General features: G+C 51.9%; 1 protein-coding gene across 7 annotated transcripts; it reads right to left on the bottom strand.

Moving 5' to 3' along the window:
- Window positions 1–539: 539 nt before the first annotated feature.
- Window positions 540–16,399, bottom strand: PRRG3 (proline rich and Gla domain 3). Of its 7 annotated transcripts, none has more exons than XM_034780648.1 (4): window positions 16,290–16,399; window positions 10,847–10,888; window positions 2,647–2,807; window positions 540–2,043 (listed from the first exon to the last, which is right to left on the bottom strand). In XM_034780648.1, exons 2-4 carry the CDS (start codon window positions 10,851–10,853, stop codon window positions 1,525–1,527), a joined length of 687 nt encoding a protein of 228 aa, XP_034636539.1. In that variant the 5' UTR covers window positions 10,854–10,888; window positions 16,290–16,399; the 3' UTR covers window positions 540–1,524. The 7 variants fall into 7 exon arrangements, 5 of the variants coding, with proteins under 5 accessions (XP_034636539.1, XP_034636541.1, XP_034636540.1 ...); XM_034780650.1 differs by lacking the exon at window positions 16,290–16,399 and adding an exon at window positions 14,699–15,422; XR_004647012.1 differs by lacking the exons at window positions 540–2,043; window positions 2,647–2,807 and adding exons at window positions 7,087–7,689; window positions 9,667–9,881.
- Between the last annotated feature and the right edge of the window lie 2,286 nt (window positions 16,400–18,685).

The following is an 18,685-nucleotide window of genomic DNA, read 5'->3' as shown; positions in this document are numbered from 1 at the left end:
AATGTAAAGAAAGGGAAGAACCTTAAAAATCTGCCAGGACCAATCTTTGATTTGGCGTCATGCAAGGCAAAAGGACAGACCACTGCCCGCCAGCTTCAGCCATACACAGAGACAGGAGGCACAAGAGGACAATCCCAGCTCAATGCCCTCATCCCCAATTGCTACAGAAGCACCGCTCACTAGAACAGATGTTATGAAAAGCAGTGATCATTGAGACACAAACCCCAGTCCCCACCTCTAGAGACATTCTCTACACAGGCGTTAGCCCCTGGGATATTCCCCTTTGGAAATAAGATACAGGATCACAAAACGTCTCCCTGGTTGCAGCCGCATCCCACAGAAGATCACAACGATGCAGGTGGGCAGAATGAGCAGAGAAGAGGGAGGAGGCCGATATAAACTGCATCTGTCTCACTGTTCCAGGTAACAGAGCTAGAGAGTGGATTTGTTTCACCCCTTGTGCAAAGCTGTGCAGGGATCTCAAGTGTTTGACTTTCACACACACACACACCCCTGGCAAGAAACCAAGGAAAAGTAAATCTTCCAAAGGCAAAATAAAATATTAGTGCTAAACAAGTGAGCAGTGAAATAGCCAGGACCATCCCCTACCCTCTCCCAGAACAAAGATCCCACAGTCCAGATGCAGGGAAAACAGGACCTCGTCCAGATGTAGGAACAACAGGATTGCTGAGGCACATACCATCATCGGCTCCATTGATGGATGTTGCAAGAAACATTGAAAAGGTCCTGTCTGTCTGACTGCTGGTCCCATGTCTACGGGCGTCTCAGCGTCATGGGTGCCGGGGACAGCGTGTGCATACGCAGTGGGGCTGAGGTGGATGCCGAGGCAGCAGTGCAGCTGTTTCAAACACAGGACGACACTACACCTATTTTTTGGATTGAACACACCGACGAGAACCCCACAGGGCCAGCGACAATCTGCCACTCATCTCCTGCTGTTACGGCACTTATGGGAAAGGGCTGGCAAGGCCATTCTCCCTTCTCGCAGCCTGGAGCTCCACAGAGCACCCCTCCCCGCTTCTGTGAGTGCCATGTCACACGGGCAGAGCTGTTTGGGGTGGGCAGGAAGCACCTCTTGCCCCTCGGGAAGGTTTTGTTCATGCTGCTCTGCTCTTCCCACTACAAAAAGAAATGGGGCTTTGCTGGGATACAGGGAGAGGAACTCCACTGCTATGAGATCCCTTCACCCCAGTGATCATGGGCACCAAGGAACCTAACATAACCTGCCAGGGTGCCTCTCGGGGGCTGGTCTCTCTCCATGCAGAGCCTGTGCGAGCTGGCTTGTGGCTGCAGGAGAGAGAGGATTTCCAGGGCTTGTGCCTTCTTGCATCGGTGGCTGCTCTCCGCTGCACCCCAGCCTGGACTCTGGTGCCACCTCCCCGTTAGAGACGGTTATTTTTGGTGAGCGAAGAAGGTAAGGCTTTTCCGTGATGGCATCGTCTAGTAAAAGTGAGAGAGAGAATCACACCAAAAGGAGGGTCCAGGCGCAGGGAGCTAGCACCGCTATTTGCCCAAGGCAGGGGCCACACCCACTATCTCTTCGTATTTGGGCGGTGGGTCGTTGTAGGAGATGCAGGTTTCCTCACCACTGCTGCTCTCCGGGTGACCGGTCACCTCCTCATAGGAAGGGGGAGGGGTGGCGCTAGACAGTCTGGAGAGGATGGAGAAGGAGTGCTCCGGAGGATAAAGAGTGCCTCCTGCTCTGCCATCAGCAGGCACCCTGGTGCCTGGTTCGCGCTGGGACTGGCCTTCCCCCTGGCTGTGAGAGGTCTCTCGGTACACCATGACCCTGGGGAGGCTGCGGCCCGCTCGGCTGGCCAAGTAGCGGTTCTGGGCGTATGAGGGACGGTGACGCGTGGCCTTCTGTAGCTGACACCTCCAGATGATGAACAGGGCAATGACTATGAGCAGAGCCACTCCCAGGAGAGGCACCACCACATACATGGCATCTGAGCGCTCCGTGCCCTGCCCGGGGTCCTTGACGGAGTATATGGAGTTGGTGTATCCTTTCCAGAACTCCATCTGCAGAGGGGAACAAACCAGCACCAGTCACAGGCATTTGTGTCAGAGCAGCGCCCCTCAGCTTGGGAGCCAAAGGAAGAGGGCAGCCGCAAGGGGCTGCTCGCTTACATGTCTGACTTCCACTCTGTAGCTGAGGCAGAACTGTTCCGCCACCTCCTACTGGTTCCCCTCCAATGGAGCACAAACCAGGGAGCCAGTACCTGAGACATCATGGGAACCAGTGCACAGGTTTCTGGGCTCTCGCCCTGACAGCAGCAAGTGGCCCAATGAGAGGCCGAGGGCGCCTGTGCTAGCACCACCCCCTGCCCTGGTTAGACTGGGGGACAGGGAGTGTGCCACAAGCACATAGTGGCAGTGCCAGCAATGCCTTGCCAACACCATGACTCGCAGTGAAAGGACACCTGGCAGGGAGATGGCCTTGCGTGGGAGAGGTGGGTAACAGAACACTGAGCTCAGGTTTCCTGATGACACCAGGGAACAAACCACCTCATAGGCAGGGCAATCCATTCTCTCTCCCCTCCATCTCCTTCACCACCCCCCTCAGGGCTCGAGTTATTCCATCTCCTCAGGCTCTAGTCCCCACAGATCTCGCCCCCCGTGTACCGTTTTCTCCTTGTTCTCAAACACCTCCTTGACCTCCTCATAGCTGCAGATCTCCTCGATGCACTCCCGCTCGATGGTGCCCTGGCGGAACTCCTCCAGGAAGCTGTTGGCCCGGGGGAAGCGTTTGAGAATTGAGTGGGCGTTCTTGGCCCCCAGGAACACTGCAACACACAACACAGAGAGGCGCTGAGGACTCCCGCACAGCCAGCCCCACAATGATCCAACCAGTGGCCTTTCACTGCCACAGGGCACAGGCTACTACACAGATGGCAGCTTCGGGTACCCAGCAGCACAGGTGCCCATCGGCTATGCTACACAACCCAGTGCTAAAGTCCGCCCACCCAGTCCCGCTAGCTAAGAAGGCACAACGTCCTACCAGAGAGAGGGTAGAGCAGGAGCTGAGCAGCCCTTACAGGCTCTCCCACTGCCTAGGACCAAGCTGGCCAGTGCTAGCGTGATGGAGCCAGACGGGAACTGTGCGCTGGGCTGAGGGAGGACAATGGCAAGAGAGATTCACAAGTAGAGCTTTAATAGTCCCCTACCAGCAGAACACAATGACCTCGGCACTGCCATATCACAGCCCATCCCCCTCTCTCAACAGTCTGAATGCTTCAAAGAGCGTGCAGGACTAGATTGAGGGGGAAACTTGTGAGTCCTACACTGGGCTGGTTGTAACTTCAGGCCCTCGGTGCTATTGTCCATCCCACCCCTCTTCCCAAGAGAAAGCCAGTGCTGTTGGGATGCAGGGGGGGAGGAGATCAGAACCCAGCCCGCAACCAACCCACACAATGCAGCTCTGGGCCACCATCCACTAAAAGTATCAGCCAAACTCCAGGGGGATTTTAGTCATGCCTGGGGTATGTTGTTCATGTTAAAACCCTGGCCTTTGGTCCTGCTCCCTGAATGCAGCTGAGGGTGTCCTGTTGCAATATCACCCACCTGCAGTCTCCTGTCTAACAGCACCGGAAACCTGCGCAACACCCAATCTAGGCTGATGCAGCCATCCTGTATCGCCTGCCCTGGTTCCTTATAATAACATGTGCACTCAATTCAATAGGCTGGGAACCATCAGATGGATTACAGGCAAAGCACCCACTGCGACAGGGGACCAGAGCACAACTGGTACCGCTATGGCACCGCCCCTTTTATGGCTACAATAGGAGGAGGCAGCCCCAGGGCACAGGGAAGAGGCATGGATGGAGGAACAGGAACAGGGTCTGCGCCCTCCACTGGCAGGCTGCGTTGCCGGCAATACCACTTCTGTTCAGAAGAACCAAAGCATCATGCGTCTATTTGCTGCCAGAATCAGTAATGAGCAGGGACTCTTTGTTAAGAGGCGCCACAGTCTGAGGGAAAGAGAGTGGGGCTTTTGCAGCCCTTCTCTACATTGTCACCTCAGCCCATGCTGCACATTATAGGCCAGCAGATTAGGCGGCATCTGCACCAGCGCTGAACCGCGGTAGCTGCAGCAGGGGATGATGCCAGTCTAAGTACCAACCAGCCAATGCACCTATGCTAGCTGTGCTCTGCCCTCCCACCTTATGCTGCATTACCAATCCCACGTTCCCAGCACACCACTGCAGGGTGGGAGATTCTAAAAGGCCTTCTGTGACCCCAGAGGGATTGTCGGAGATGAGGCCAAACTCCCATAGTTCCCCAGGAGTTGGCATTATTTCCGATTCCCTTTCTCAAATGGGCCAGGACAAACGCTCAGCTCAGGAATGATTCCAGCTGGAGCTTTGGAGAAGCCGTCCTGAGGTGCATCCAACAGCTGCTACGAGGTACAGGAGAGCCCCAACAGCACCTGTGAAGAGCCAGAGACCAATACCAGCACTCACGCAGCTTCAGCTGCAATGCTCATGCCCCTACCCCACCCATGGCTGGATCTGTGCAGTATGCAAGGATGACACTCTGCAGATGAAATCCCACTTTGAGTCCACACCATGTCACAGACTGGGAACACCAAGTGGTTCAGGACCTGTGAGGAGCAGCAAGCAGCTGCATAACTTCATACTAAGGAAGGACACTTTTCAGTGCAGTGGGTGTGGGACTAGCCCCAATGCAGAAGCACCAGCCCACAAGGAGGAGACAGCCAATCACCCTGCAGAAGAGTGGTAACTGCCCTGTGGAAGCTATCCACCCAGGACAGTTATTTATCCCTTGGGTCCCAGTTTGGGGCTGGGAAGTCTCCTGCAGGTACTTGTTTCAGACTCTCGCAATGGCATGGCATTCCATGCAGTCACATGTGCTCAGATCAGAGCAGCCAAGGTAGCAGAGAGAATTCATGGATTTAAATAACCAGGTTGGCTCCAATCAATGGAACCTATGCACCTATTGTGTGCTCTGTCCCAACAAGTCAGAATGTGCTCATAGGAAGGGGTCCTACTCACTGGGGTTCACAGGAAGATCATGCAAACATCCCTAGAGTGCTCAGAGCACATAGCAGAATGGTCAAACACTCTGGACTCTTCCAGGTGAACCCTACTCTCACTGAATGGCACAGGCACTGATGGGGTCTCCATCCCCACAGCAATTCAGGCTCACCCTGCAGACCAACCAGTGCCTCAGTTTATTAAACCATTCTCAGATGGCACAAACCCAGAGACCTGTACCCAGGACAGTGCACATTTGAGAGACAAGGCCAGGTGGGTTACCAGCCGTGACACTTCACTGACCACTGTAGCAATTATATCTGTAATCACATGCATTTTGCAAAATCCATGTGAAAGCAAAGGCAAGATCACCTGTGCACAGTGGAGTGAGAGGGCCGCAGGATTTGAAGCAACTTACACACAGCCAAACTGTTACACATGAAGCAGTTATTCATTAGCACAGCCTGCGATTTGGCCAGATAACAAGGGCTCTGTGCACACACTTTCTAACTAATGGCAGGACTTGGAAGAAGAATCATGCTAGCAGTTAACTAAAAATGTTACCTTGTCTTTAAGTAGGAGTCATTTGTTGCTATGTTGGTGGCAGGTTTCTCCTTGTTTTCATGTGACCTTCATTTTTCCTATTCTCAACTGGTATGGTGAGTGGTTTTATGGAGTATACTACTCCAGAGGCATTGATGTGTATTAGCAATTACTGCTATGACATGCCACCATCTTTTGGTCATGATGAGATACACTTGATGGGTAACTGCATTTACTTTTTTCCCTGTGGTTTATTAATGAGGGAGTTTATGGAAGAGAGAACTGCTGTTGTATGGATTGCGATACTGGCAGACCAGGTAGCAGCTCATGCTAAGGTCCCCATGTCTCAACTGAACACTGAAAAATACACAACTGGAAGCAGTCTGGCTCACCTGTGTGTTAGTGTTATTAAAATAGGTATTAGAATTTAATAACATGTTTAGACTTTACTGATTGCTTGTGAGTTGCTTCATGCATTAATCTCACCTTACAATATGGGATACAGACTCTATAAGTAATATTTAAGCATTTGTATTGTAAGCTTCTGTGACACTGTAGATCACCAGACAGGAGAGAGATATTAACTAGTGTAAAGTGCTGGTCACCAACAGAAGGTGTTACATCCTGGCCAATAGGAAGGCCCATCAACACCAGATGGACTATTGTAGAACATTAAAGAGAACAAAAGACATTTGTTGCTCTGCTCTCCCTGTCCCCCCCCCCACCCCAACAAAGATAAGTCATGCAAGTGGATTCCTCCCATCAGCTGAGTTCACAACTCAGAGCACATAGAATCATAGGACTGGAAGGGACCTTGACAGGTCATCTAGTCCAGTCCCATGCATGGGGAGATAGGAATAAAAACACCTAACAAGAAAGAACTGGATCTCTATGCTGCTTGGACTCTGGGGGGGCAAGATTTTCTATGCATAAGCAAAAGATTCCCAGAGCTTAGCCTGGGTTAGCCCTAAATGACATATAGAGCTTGCTTTTTATAGAAGCTTCTATTACCTCTTGAAACTTAAGATTGTAACTCATTTGTATATTTATGTTTATCTGCTTTAATCTTGTAAATAACTCTCATTTCCTTTTCTATTTAATAAATCTTTAGATAGTTTATTATAGGATTGGTTACAAGTGTTATCTTTAGTGTGAGATCTAAAGTGAAACTGATGTATGGTAAGGGACTGGTCCTTTGGAACTAGAGTAAACTGAATATTGCTGTGATTCGTGGTGTAAGGGACCGTTTATCACAAAGGTAGGCTCGCCTGGGTGGCAAGACAGATGGGAGTACCCCAGGAATCTGTCTGTGACCCCATATTAAGGCTGTTATCGTGCCTGAGGAGTTTACACTTAATAACTGACTGGCGAAATCTAAGTATAGAACTCACAGGCAATTTGGGGTTTGTGCCACGGTTCTTAGCAGTCTGCCCTGAGGTTGGTACTCAGGCTCCTGAGTCACTGCAGACCGCTCGACATGGATAATAGAGAACTGTGTGAAGGATGTGAATTACAATGACTTTTCTCCAGAATCTACTTTATTATACAGAGATGCAGGCCAGCTGCAATACTAGACCAGAGCAACATATTTACAAAAAAAAATGGCAACGGAGAGACTATTTTACAATCATCAAGTGCATCTTGCTGGGGCCCCAGCTCTCCTATTTCTTCAATCTTTGTGAAGGAGTTTCATGGGGAATGGCTGTGAGGGAGCTGTTCCGAGAGGAGCACTGGCCAGCTTAGCAGGGTTGTACTGAGCAGATGATGCAGGGATCGGTTGCTGGGTCAGCTTTGGCTACCATCTGCTCTTCAGCCTTCGTACACTGGGTGGAGGTTTCACAATGGAGCTGTCTATCCTCAAGTCATTTCCTATCTTGCTGGAAATAGCCTGGCACCAGCTCCTCGGCCTCCTCCTGAAAGACTGGAGGGGTCGAGGCAGCACATCTCACTTCCTCCTCCTCCTTGCACTGGAACATTCGCTCTGAGCTCCTTTGAGTCTCCCTCTGTGTTTCCTGAAGTAACAAGCCTGTTCCCTGCTTTTCCTGGACCTAAGGTTTGCCAGCCTTTCCACCACTGTGCAACCTGGGCCGTTCCCTGCTCTGGGACATCCACGGTGCTGTACTGGCTTCTATAATGAAAAGAAACAAATAAGAGCGTCAATAAGTGAAGCAAAAGCTCAATCATTCCTTGGATCACCAAGGAACACAATGGAAGCCTTTGTTCTAGCCCAATTTCGAATGCCAGTGCCTCCAGAAAGGCTCTCCTTGGACTGGAGCCTGCAAGGACCCCTTAGAATTCACAACTGTTACAAGAAGGGTGGAGATGCTAAATCATTAGAACGAAGGACAAGGAAGGGATGGGGAGCTACTGACAGTAAGTATAATCACACTACCAAAGGCTACTTATCAGGCAAACAGGAGCCTCCGAGACATGTCTGTGCCGATGGTCCCAACAAGAGTAAGCAAGGGATGTCAGAGCAAGGCGGGAGACTGGCAGGTTAGCCCTGGAGTCACTCGAATGGGCACTGGGGGACAGGCTCAGAGAAAGCAGGGGCTGTGTGAGCTTCTACAGCAGGGGTGGGCAAACTTTTTGGCCCGAGGGCCACATCTGGATGGGGAAATTGTATGCAGGGCCATGAATGTAGGGCTGGGGATTGGGGTGTGGGAGGAAGTGCAGTGTGCAGGAAGGGGCTCAGGGCAAGGGGTTGGGGTACAGGATGGGTGCAGGAGGGGGCGCGGAGTATGGGAGGGGGCTCAGGGTCAGGGTTCAGGAGAGGGTGTGTAGTGCACGAGGGGGTTGGAGTGCAGGGTGCAGGAGGGGTTTGGGGTACAGGCTCCGGCCCCGCTTACCTCAAGCATTTCTGGGGTGGCAGCGGCATACAGCAAGGCTAAGGCCCCGCACCGCTCCCGGAAGTGGCCAGCATCTCCGGCAGTGGCTCCTGGGGGTGGGGTGAGGCAGGCAGCTCCGCCGTGTGCGCTGCCCTTGCCTGCAGGTACCACCCCCCGCCCCAAAGCTCCCATTGGGTTCCCTGTTCCCAGCCAATGGGAGCTGCGGGGGGCAGTGCCTGCAGGAGAGGGCAGTGCACAGAGCCCTCTACCCCCGCCTCTCTCCCAGGGAACGCAGGGATGCGGCGCAGGGCCAAGGCAGGCAGAGACCCTGCCTTAGCCCCTCTGTGCCACAGGGCTGGCAATCCCACAGGCCGGATTGAAAGCCCTGATGGGCCAGATCCAACCCACGGGCCATAGTTTGCCCTTCCCTGTTCTCAGTGTAAAGGGGAATAAGCATTGCCTCCAAATTGGATCAAGAGGGGGGGGGGGGGGGGCCGATTTTCAAAGGCACTAAGACCAGTGAGCCCCACTGACTCTCAACAGCAGGGTGTGCCCCTGAAGATCTCCCTCTGTACGCTGAAGCACAAGCGTCATGAAAGGTTTACAGACAGAGAGGAATCAGGATTAAGGTTAATTGGTATCCACGGTAGATTTCTTTCAATGCATTCAGTGCCTGACAGCAGGTAGGGTAAGCAGTAATTATCCTGGCAGCTCCCATGGCCTGTGTTAGATCTATATCACTTTGCTATCAAAATATGCCAATGACTGTCTTTTATGCATTAATCAGACAGAACGGCATGTGACTGAGGCCAGATAAGAGCAGAATGCTAATTGGATGCCATGGCCCAGGGGCCAACAGATGCAGTGCCACAAACATTTGGCCACAGTAGCCAAGAGGTAGCTTCCTGCCACCGAGGTCTTTTTCGTAGGCTTAAGCTGCAGTTTGTGTTATTTTTGTTTTCCCCCCTTACTTTGCCAGCTTCGAGTCCAGGCAGATGGCATTGCTCAGTGGCTGTTGGGTAAAGCCACCCTAACAGCAAACACGGCTCATACAGCCAGAAAGGCATTGGGCAGGGTTACTGAGCGGGAGGCCAGAACTGGGGAATTACTGGGAAAGGGCCTGGTAGCTGTGGAGCCAGGGAGGGCAGGGGGAGAGGTGACAAGTGCCTTTTAAAAAACAGTCATGGTAGCATCCATAAGAAGCCACAAAACTCTTCCCCCTGCACCTGCACTCAGCCTCCTCACTGGCACAATACATATAACGAAGAGCTGCATACCTGGCACAGAGCAGCCCTCGTCCCCCGGGTCCTCCTGCTGGCTCAGCTCGACCGCTGTCTCCACTGTTAGGTCTGGATCCAGGCATGCCCCAAGCAGATCCCGAGACCCCAGCAAGATCCCTGGCCTCTCCCAGTCTGGCTTCAGAACCAGCGCTATCCTCAGCTCTCAGCGGAGCACCACACGCAGCCTCTGTGCCATGCAGCAGCACATCAGGCTGCACACAAGAGCGAGCAGGAAGGATTCAGTGTAGCTCTTTAAAGATCAAACATGCTTTTCCCACCCTGCTATTATTGTCCCAGCTTTATCATACTGAACCATCGGGCCCTCGATATTGTCCCAGCACAGCTCGCTAGTCCGAGCGGCGGCCATTGCAGTGGGTTACTTGGCTGTTCACTTACATAGCGACTGCAGGGCCTGGGTCACCTCCCCTCCCCAGGTAGTCACCAATGCCCACAGCACTCTCAGATCTGCCCTTACCAGGCTCCCAGGAAATCCTCCTCAGAGCCATGCTGGCGACTGCAGAACAAAGTCAAATTGCTGCTGAAGAAGTGGGTTGTTGTGAACACAGTGCACAAATGAGCGCCACCGCCTGGGCAGCACAGGTAACAGGCCCCAAGCCAAATGGCCCCCTGTGCCACACAGCATAGAAAGCAGACCAGGCAGGCTGCCTAAGCAGTGACCAGTACACTGTGGGAAGGGCAGAGCAGGACTCCATGCACGACTGGGGCTATTAGGCCAGCGATCTGTGCCCACTCTGGCTTGGTAAGGTGGTGAGAGCAAGGCTGAGCCAACTGGTGGCATAACTGAAAATGCACAGTTGGGTGGGGGTGCCTGGTGTGTTACAGGCGTGCGAGAGGGACCAGCAATTCACCCAGCTGCTCTACTGGACACCAGACTCCGACTCTGCAGCCAGGGAACACACAGCAAAGAGATGTGCAGGAAGAGATAAAGCCATGCCTCATGCCTCTGATCCTAGAAGGAGCCATGACGCTGCCCCACCTCTGAGATCCAAGGCAACACAGCCTATTTCCTACCATCTTCTCAAAGAGGAGGCTGCCAGCCCTTTCCCCCCCACCACGTGCAAGAGACCCATCCCCCCCACACCTCTTCCTCCAGGAGGGGTGGAGAGACCACGCTTGCCCCTCCCTGCCCTTGAGGCCCTCATTGGGAAATACTTACTTGCCATGCTGCCTTGCTCAGACACTCAGGGCTCTCACCTACCTGTTGGGAAGAAAATGGGAGAGTCATGGAGCATTCAAAGTCGCAGGCCCTTGGTTCCAAGCCCTTGGTCACACGAGTAGCAGGGACTGATCCATGGGGAAAGATGGCTTTTTCTGGAGCCTGGGCAGCCTGCTGCAGGTTCCAGCTGAGCTCTATATACCCATCATCTCTACAGGAAACCATGACCCACCCAATACTGCCTCCAGGCTCCTTTGGTACACACCACACGTCACAGAATGGCAGCTGGCCCTCGCCAGCTCATCCAACCCGCTTTCAGCCCTCCCACCCCACATATCCATTCGGCATCTGATCTGCCCCAAGATCTCCCGGTTTCAAGACAGAGCATATCAGCGGCTCTGCATAACCCCAGAGTGCCCAAGAAGCAGGCCACGAGGCCTATGGGGATTCCCGTCAGTCAGCTCAGGGCATCCTTGTCTCTCAGTGAACAAATGTGCCCCACTTCAGTAGAAGAGGGTAAAAACACCCCCATGGCTTCTGCTCCATCACATCATGCAGGAGAGATGTAGCACACTCCGGTCCCCACACATTAACTGGCTGCTTCATATCATCTAGCCTCAGGCTGGTGGACAAGAGGCATAGAACATGCAGGCTTGCAAAGTGCTTTACAACCTCTCCCCACCACAGCAGACTTTATAGTTCACTGCCAGGCTACGTCCAAAATCCGCTGCCCTAACATTAACTACCCTTCACCCCAAGGCCAGCGCCTCTGACGTGGCCAGGAAAGCTCTGCCAGCCAGTCTAAACCCACAGTGTGCACTTAGGAGCCTTACTGGTCTGAGAATTTACAGCCCAATCCTGCAACCTGCTGAGGCCAGGTCTATACCACAAAGTTTTCCTGGAATAGTTATGTAGGGCAGGGGTGTGAAAAAATCCACACCACTGACCAACACAGCCAGGCTGCCAAAAACCTCCATGTAGATGCTGCTACGCCAGCACAAGTCCTTTTACCAGCATAGTTTATGTCGTTTGGACTAAAGATCTCTTTATGCCACATCTCCTCTAGGTGGCTCTATTAGCATAGCTACTAGTATAGCCTCTCTCATGTAGACTGCTTGGGGTGATCTCAGCTCCCTAAGGCAGTAGGAATTGAGGATGCTCAACCACCTCACAGAATCAGGCCCTTGAAGAAGAGAGTTTGAACACCTGGGTGCATACAGAACCATGTCCATAAAATGAAAGATGAGCCAGATGGCCAGGAGCCCAGAGCCAACCCAGAGGGTGAGAAATAAACAAGATTTCTTCACCCAGAGGTGCTAGATCAAAGCCGATCTCCACAGCACATAGATACTGTGCTACAGGCTTGAAAACTGCACCTGGCACCTGCTAGCTTTAGGGTGAATACACCAGCCACATGAAGGAAGAAACACCCCCTTTACCCCCCACTGAGAGCTCCTGCCCACAGAATGTAAGCTGTTTGGGGCAGGGACCATCCATTCTGAGTTTGTACAGCACCTGGCACATAGGGGCCCCAGTAATGCATCAGGGCCCAAGGCACCACCTCAACACAAGTTGAGTAACAGTAATAGTATCCCAGCCACTAGAAAGAGAGGGTGCTGGAATGCACTGCTTAGGGGGCTTGAGCAACCTGCTACTCTATCCTTCCCCCACCTCCCGGCTACTGCTACTCTACCCAAGCCCCTCAACAGCCTCCAATTTATTTATTTTTGAGCCCTTCTCCTCCATGAACTGTTCCAGTGGATGCTTCTGCTATTCACAGCTTTCCCGCATACCTGCAGAATGACAACTGCTGCTCAGCCTACTGAATAGCAGCAGTGCAAATGAGAAGAGTTTCATTAATGCTGCACGGCAAAACTAACAGCACAGTAGTGGTGCTACAGCTGTCAGCAAACTCAGGAAGGCAATACTACATTTGGAAGGTTAACTTGCTGTAAACAATGAAATCACATTGTGTACAAGGGTCTGGTGTCTCTCCACAAACAGGAGCCATTTCCTATTCACCGGTGACAAGTGGATCCTTCAGACTCTATTCTACCACCTCCCCATTGTGCTCTGCTAGCCAGCTCAAGCCCATGATGCATCATTACAGGAATTCCCTGGCTCTTCTCCCCACATCTCAGATCTGCACAGCAGAACCCATCCCCCTCATTCTGACCATGTAATACAGTGGCACAATTCCATCCAGGGGCTCTAGTGACACTGCAAACCAGAGAAGTAAAAAGATTCTCACCGGACTTTACTTTTATTATTGGGGGGCGGAGGGAGGAGAGAAGAAGAGGAAAAAACAACAAGAAATAAAAGCTACACTAGTCTGAGGTCCAGGATTTACAATACGCAGATCTAGATCAGTCCTTAAGTAGCTCAGCAACAGTTTCTAAGTAAAGTAGTTTCTAAGCCCAATTACTTTACTCACCAGTGCTAGAAATAAATGTCACATCTCTTCAAAACCCACAAATCTAAGGCTTCCAGTAGCACAGAGCAGTTGTTTCTCACCCCAACAGGGCAGGGAGTAGTGAACCTTGCACACAACCTCTTTTTGGTTATTACTAACATTTCTATCCACCAACACCACAACTATGTCTTACATGATTTTAGAAGCTGTTGTATCAAGAATGGTTAGACATAGAAAATAAGTCTGTAGCCATATGGAATGCACATTTCAATGGCCTAAAGCATTCATCTCTAGCAGGCTGTGAAATATTGACTGCAAAATACATGCTGGAATTAAAGTGGAGATGAAGGAAGAAAGCAAGATAGCAGACTGTAAAATCAGGTTATCTCAGATAGCACCAGGGGCTAGGAAGACAGATTGGACCAATATAGATGTTTTCAACACTGGAAATTTTTTCTAAGGTCTGGTTAGCCCAATAGAGGAAACTTTGGTCCCTAAAACATTGATGTGACACAGGTTGAGAACTTGTAACTATCCAATGGGATCTTCTATGGACTATAACGTGGTCAGTTGCATCGACTATAATCAGGGGTTGCTTTGGTCTGGTTAATTTTTGCTTATGTTCAGTTTTCATCTTCATCAACAATACTTAGAAGGGACAAGGTGGTCTACAATCATTAATTTATCCTCACACAAGTCAGTGGCAAGAGCTGGGATTAGAAATCAGGAATCCTGGCTCATTAGGCCACACGGTGTCTCTGATGAGCAGCGGTGTACACCCCTCTTCAGAAAAGACACGTTTCAGGGGATAGGGGTATGAGTGTGTGGGGAGGGGGGCATCATTTTAAGAAAAGCTGATATTTTAAGCTTAATTATAAGATTGAGGCCAGGCTGGTAATATCTGAACTATGCATGCAAGGGGCCAGCTGATGCGATGCAGGTTGTGTGAGGAAGGTGAATATATTCCTAGCACAAAAGAGTAGGGCTATTTAATCCAATGGAAAAACAACCTGGTAGATGAGAGCTTCAATATTCATGTGTATACTATACACATGATTGGCATGCATGTATCATAGCAGCAAGTGACATAGATTATATATAAATACATTTACATTCTGGGCACGAATTTCACATTTCTAAACACACCAGCATTATAGGCACCCATACAAAACACAGAGTCTGGAACTCAAAATACTCCACCTCAAAGGACACTGAAGAGTTAATTTTTTCTGCCTAAGGATGACAAAAACCTGAGGAACCCAAACCCAGAGCCCAGCCTCAACGCCCACCCGATCGGTTCCCCTCCCTCCTTCTCCGAACAGTGTTTTCCTCCTCTATAAATACACCATCAATAGGAGGTTGCCATGGCAATGGTGAGGAGGCGTGAGGGATACAGCAATGGGGATGCTGATGCAGTCACACATTCGTGTCTTCCAGACCTCGCAACCCCCGGGCTCCCTCCATCCAACGATGATGCTGTGGAAACCGTGCTGGTAGAATATGGTGTCCTCTGCCTCTAGCACTACAGGCAGACTCTGCGTGGGTGTGCGGTCTGGGGGAAGGATGTACGCAGACAGAGAGGTTAGCCAGAACCCCTGATCCTCTTGCCAGCACAGGAGCGGGTTGCGGGATTCCATAACACTACTGACGTGTGGTGGCACGTCGGGAGGCTGCCGGATTGCTGGGCGTCATACCGCCAAGGATGCCAACTGCTTTGCAAGTTCGAAGAACTATTTTTGTTTTCAAAGCCAAGAGCAACACATCGGAGAAGGCTCCACAGGCTCCAATTCTCAGAGACCACAAAGCCCCATGGTGGCCAGGATGCCATCCCCACAAACCAATCCACAAACCCTCAATGGAACCAGAATTCGTCCTAAACAAATCCTAAAACTCACCAGGTTTGGAGTGTATGCTCGCAAACAGCTATGTAAACTGATATGTACCAGCCAGGCACCTTCCACCCTCAGCCCCCTGGACCTCCCCCGAATCCCACTGTAGCCAGTGAACACACCTTCCCCCACAGTCCACAGCACCCACACACCCTAGCAGATGCTTTCCCAGCTCCTCAGAGCTTAGCACTCAAGTACCGATTCGTTTCACTCTTCCCTCCATTGCCATCATGCTTCCGCTTCCCCCCTCTCCATCCCAACCCCTCTTTCCTTCCCCACCACTTCCCTGACATTCCTGCCTCCCTTCTGATTCCCAAAGGCAGACTCAACCCCATTCCTCTCTATTCCAGTCCCCAAAGCTCCAATCCCACCCTCCCACTCAATCCCCTCTTCCGGTACTGTCCCTCACCCCTCTTCTAGCACACCCCTCAGCCTCCCACTCAGTCTCTACTGCACCCTCAATTTCCACAGTCCTGGGTTGTTTCCAGCTCCTAAAAATTCATACTACTTCACACTACCCTGTCCCCTCCTGCCCCATTTCTTCCCCCCTTCCCCTCCACTTCCCAGTGCCCCCACCCCAGAAATCCATCTCATCTTCCTCCAGCCCCCCTGCCCCTTCCCCATACCTCTATCCACCCCCCCCATCCGTATAAGCCCCCTCCCCATACCCACTCCTCTATCCACCCCCCATCCCTACAGGCCCCCTCCCATTGTCCTCTCCTCCCCCTTTCCTCTAGCCTCCTGGCCCTTCCCCTCCATCTCCCCCCCCAACCCAAACCTACACTCCCTCCCCCTCCCCAAACCCCTTCTCCTCTCATCCTCTGCCCCTTGCCCCACCCCATGACCCTATCCCATGGCCCTCCCCTCTGTCCCAGCCCTATGCACCCTAAACCCCCACCCCTTCTCCCCTCTGCATGACCCCTGCCCATCCACCCCATACCTCTTACCCCTGCCCCTTCTCCCCTACCCACCCCCCTTCTTCCTTCCCCATCCACCCCTTCTCCCGTCCCCATTTTCCCCACCCCTTCACCCCTCGCCATGATGACCCCCACCCCATACTCCTCACCATGACCCCCTCCTTGTACTTCCCATTACCCCCTCGCCTTGCCCTAGTCCGCACCCCACTCCCTCCCCTCGGTACCTCATGCCCGCCGCAGCTCCGGGCTCCCCGCGCGCGTACACACACAGAGCCGCCGGCGCCCCGCCCGCCCGGCGCAGCCCAAGCCTGCAGCCACCAGTGTCCACCCGCGGACAAGGGGCGAGGCGGGGCTGAGCCGCCCTCCCTGTCCAATCACAGAGCGGGGGAGGAGCTGGCAGACATCTATGGCCAATCATTCAGCCGCTAAGGCGTGAGCGCTCCATCTAGTCTGCCCAATCATAAAATGGGAGGGGAGGGACGCCTCTCCCACTGTGACCGATCAGCGTGGCAGAGGCGGGCGTTGCCGCCTGCTGTGTCCACTCAGAGGGCAGCCTTTGAAGGAAGGGCCGTCCCACTTCTGGGTTTGAAGGCCTCTGCGCTGCAGGGTGCTCTGGGAGTTGTAGTCCTGATGGCTGGGTCATGCCAGGACGCTGTAGCAAGTGAGCACGAAGCTGTGGGAGGCGTTTCCCCTCGCTGCGGCTCTGATGCGCCCCTCACCGCAATGTCTGGGCCCATGATCGCACCAAGCCAGGGCCTTGTTGTGTGTGGCTGCAGAGGGACCTGGCTCCACCATTCATGTTCAGCCACTATTCTCCACTTGCCCCAGACTTGGAAGGAAGTTGCTCCCGGCGGAGGCCTGCCTGGCCAGAGAGCTGCTAGGGTCATGGGGAAGGGTCTCTTTGCTATAGGCCGTGGCTGAGATCCCATCCCTGTTGTGCCTGGTACTTACCCACACATAGTAAGGGACAGGCCCTGCCCAGAGAGCTCACAGTTCGTGCCGACAGGGCAGTTAAAGACATGGGGTGCGATTGGCCAGGCTCACCTGCTGACAGGTAGTAGCGCATCCCACTGCCAGCTGAGCTCTGACCCAGCATTGGTGCTGCTGCTAACAACAACAGAGAAGTGCTCAAACCAAACACTTCCAAGCTCCAAAAGTTGGTCCGAGCACCACATGTCGCAGCTTATAAATAACTAAAAGGATGATGACTGATGGTGCTCTGCACTTCTACAGTGTCTATCATCTAAGGCTCTTACAACAACACCAGGGAGGAAATGGGGATAAACTGGCCACAAATAAACTTAGGCTGGAAATTAGAAGGCTTCTAACCATCACGTGAGGGAGGTTCCAGAATAGTGTCCCAATAAGAACTAGTTTTAAAATGGAGCTTGGTATATTTATGAACAGGATAATATGAAAGAGCTGCCTGCGATAGCAGGCAACTGGACCTGATGACCAAGGAGGTCCCTTCCAGTCCTGAGGGTTGCCACTTGTCCAGGTTTTCCCAGGATCATCCCTTGTTTGAGGTAGCTGTCCTGGGAGAATCTATAAAGGGGCTCAGTACGCTCTGGCAGCTGTCTAGGTTTATGGGTTTAGCCTCAAGATCATCCCTGATGTCCTGTTTTTTTGTACCTCAGAGGAACCAACCCTACCAGTCACATAAAACCCAGCTTGATTCTCAGACTTTAGGTGGAGACTAGAGTGCAGGATTCAATTTTTGACATATAAAATGAGGCCCTTACTATGGGAGTGCAGGAGGCAGGGTCCACACAACTGTAGCTAAGAAACATTGATTTAAAGGGGAACAGTAAAGTGTTGTTTAAATTGAGGGTATCGGTGATTGGTGCATTATATGGAGAGCATAAGCTGCCTATTAGCTAGAAATCAACATTTTCCCCACCTGAATCAAACTGAGAGGGGATCCATGCTCTTAAATGACAGAAGGAAAGGTCTGTGAACTCGAATGGGTTTTGCCAACTCAAGAAATAGTTCAAGAGTTTCACATAATCTCCAGTTCTACAGTAAAATGTTAACTAAAGTGCAACACGCCTAATGTCCACCAGGTGTCAGTAGCTGCTAATATTTTAAAAAGGCCTGACAGCACAATAATTAGGATGGGTATCAATTAGAGGTCCTGGAGTTTTCATTACAGTTTACAAGTAGCATAGGTTTTTGTTTGGAGGCTGTGTTTTAGAACTGGGACCCTTATAACAATACTAATACCTATAAGAACATAAGAATGGCCATACTGGGTCAGATCTATGGTCCATCTAGCGCAATATCCTGTCTTCCAACAGTGGCCAGTGCCAAATGCTTCAGAGGGAATGAACAGAACAGGGCAATTATTGAGTGATCCATCCCCTGTCATTCAGTCCCAGCTCCTGGCAGCCAGAGGCTTGGGGATCTGAGAGTCAAGCTGGGTTCTTCCTGGCTCATGGATCCCCAGCAGGATTAAAGATTCTGCAGCTGGAACATAGCTGACAATGGCATGGAAGATCCTGGAGCCAGAACAGATTCAGAGCTAGGGTGGCTCTGCAGGGCTGCCCGTAAAAGCTCATTTCTGTACACAGAGGCAGCAGCTATGACTCGGGAAGGGCTGACACCTGAACTTGTACCAAAA

This window comes from Trachemys scripta, chromosome 9 (assembly GCF_013100865.1).
Source record: "Trachemys scripta elegans isolate TJP31775 chromosome 9, CAS_Tse_1.0, whole genome shotgun sequence".
NCBI lineage: Eukaryota > Metazoa > Chordata > Testudines > Emydidae > Trachemys > Trachemys scripta.
Note: the sequence above shows the minus strand (reverse complement) of the source record. Positions and strands in the feature narration are given on the sequence as shown.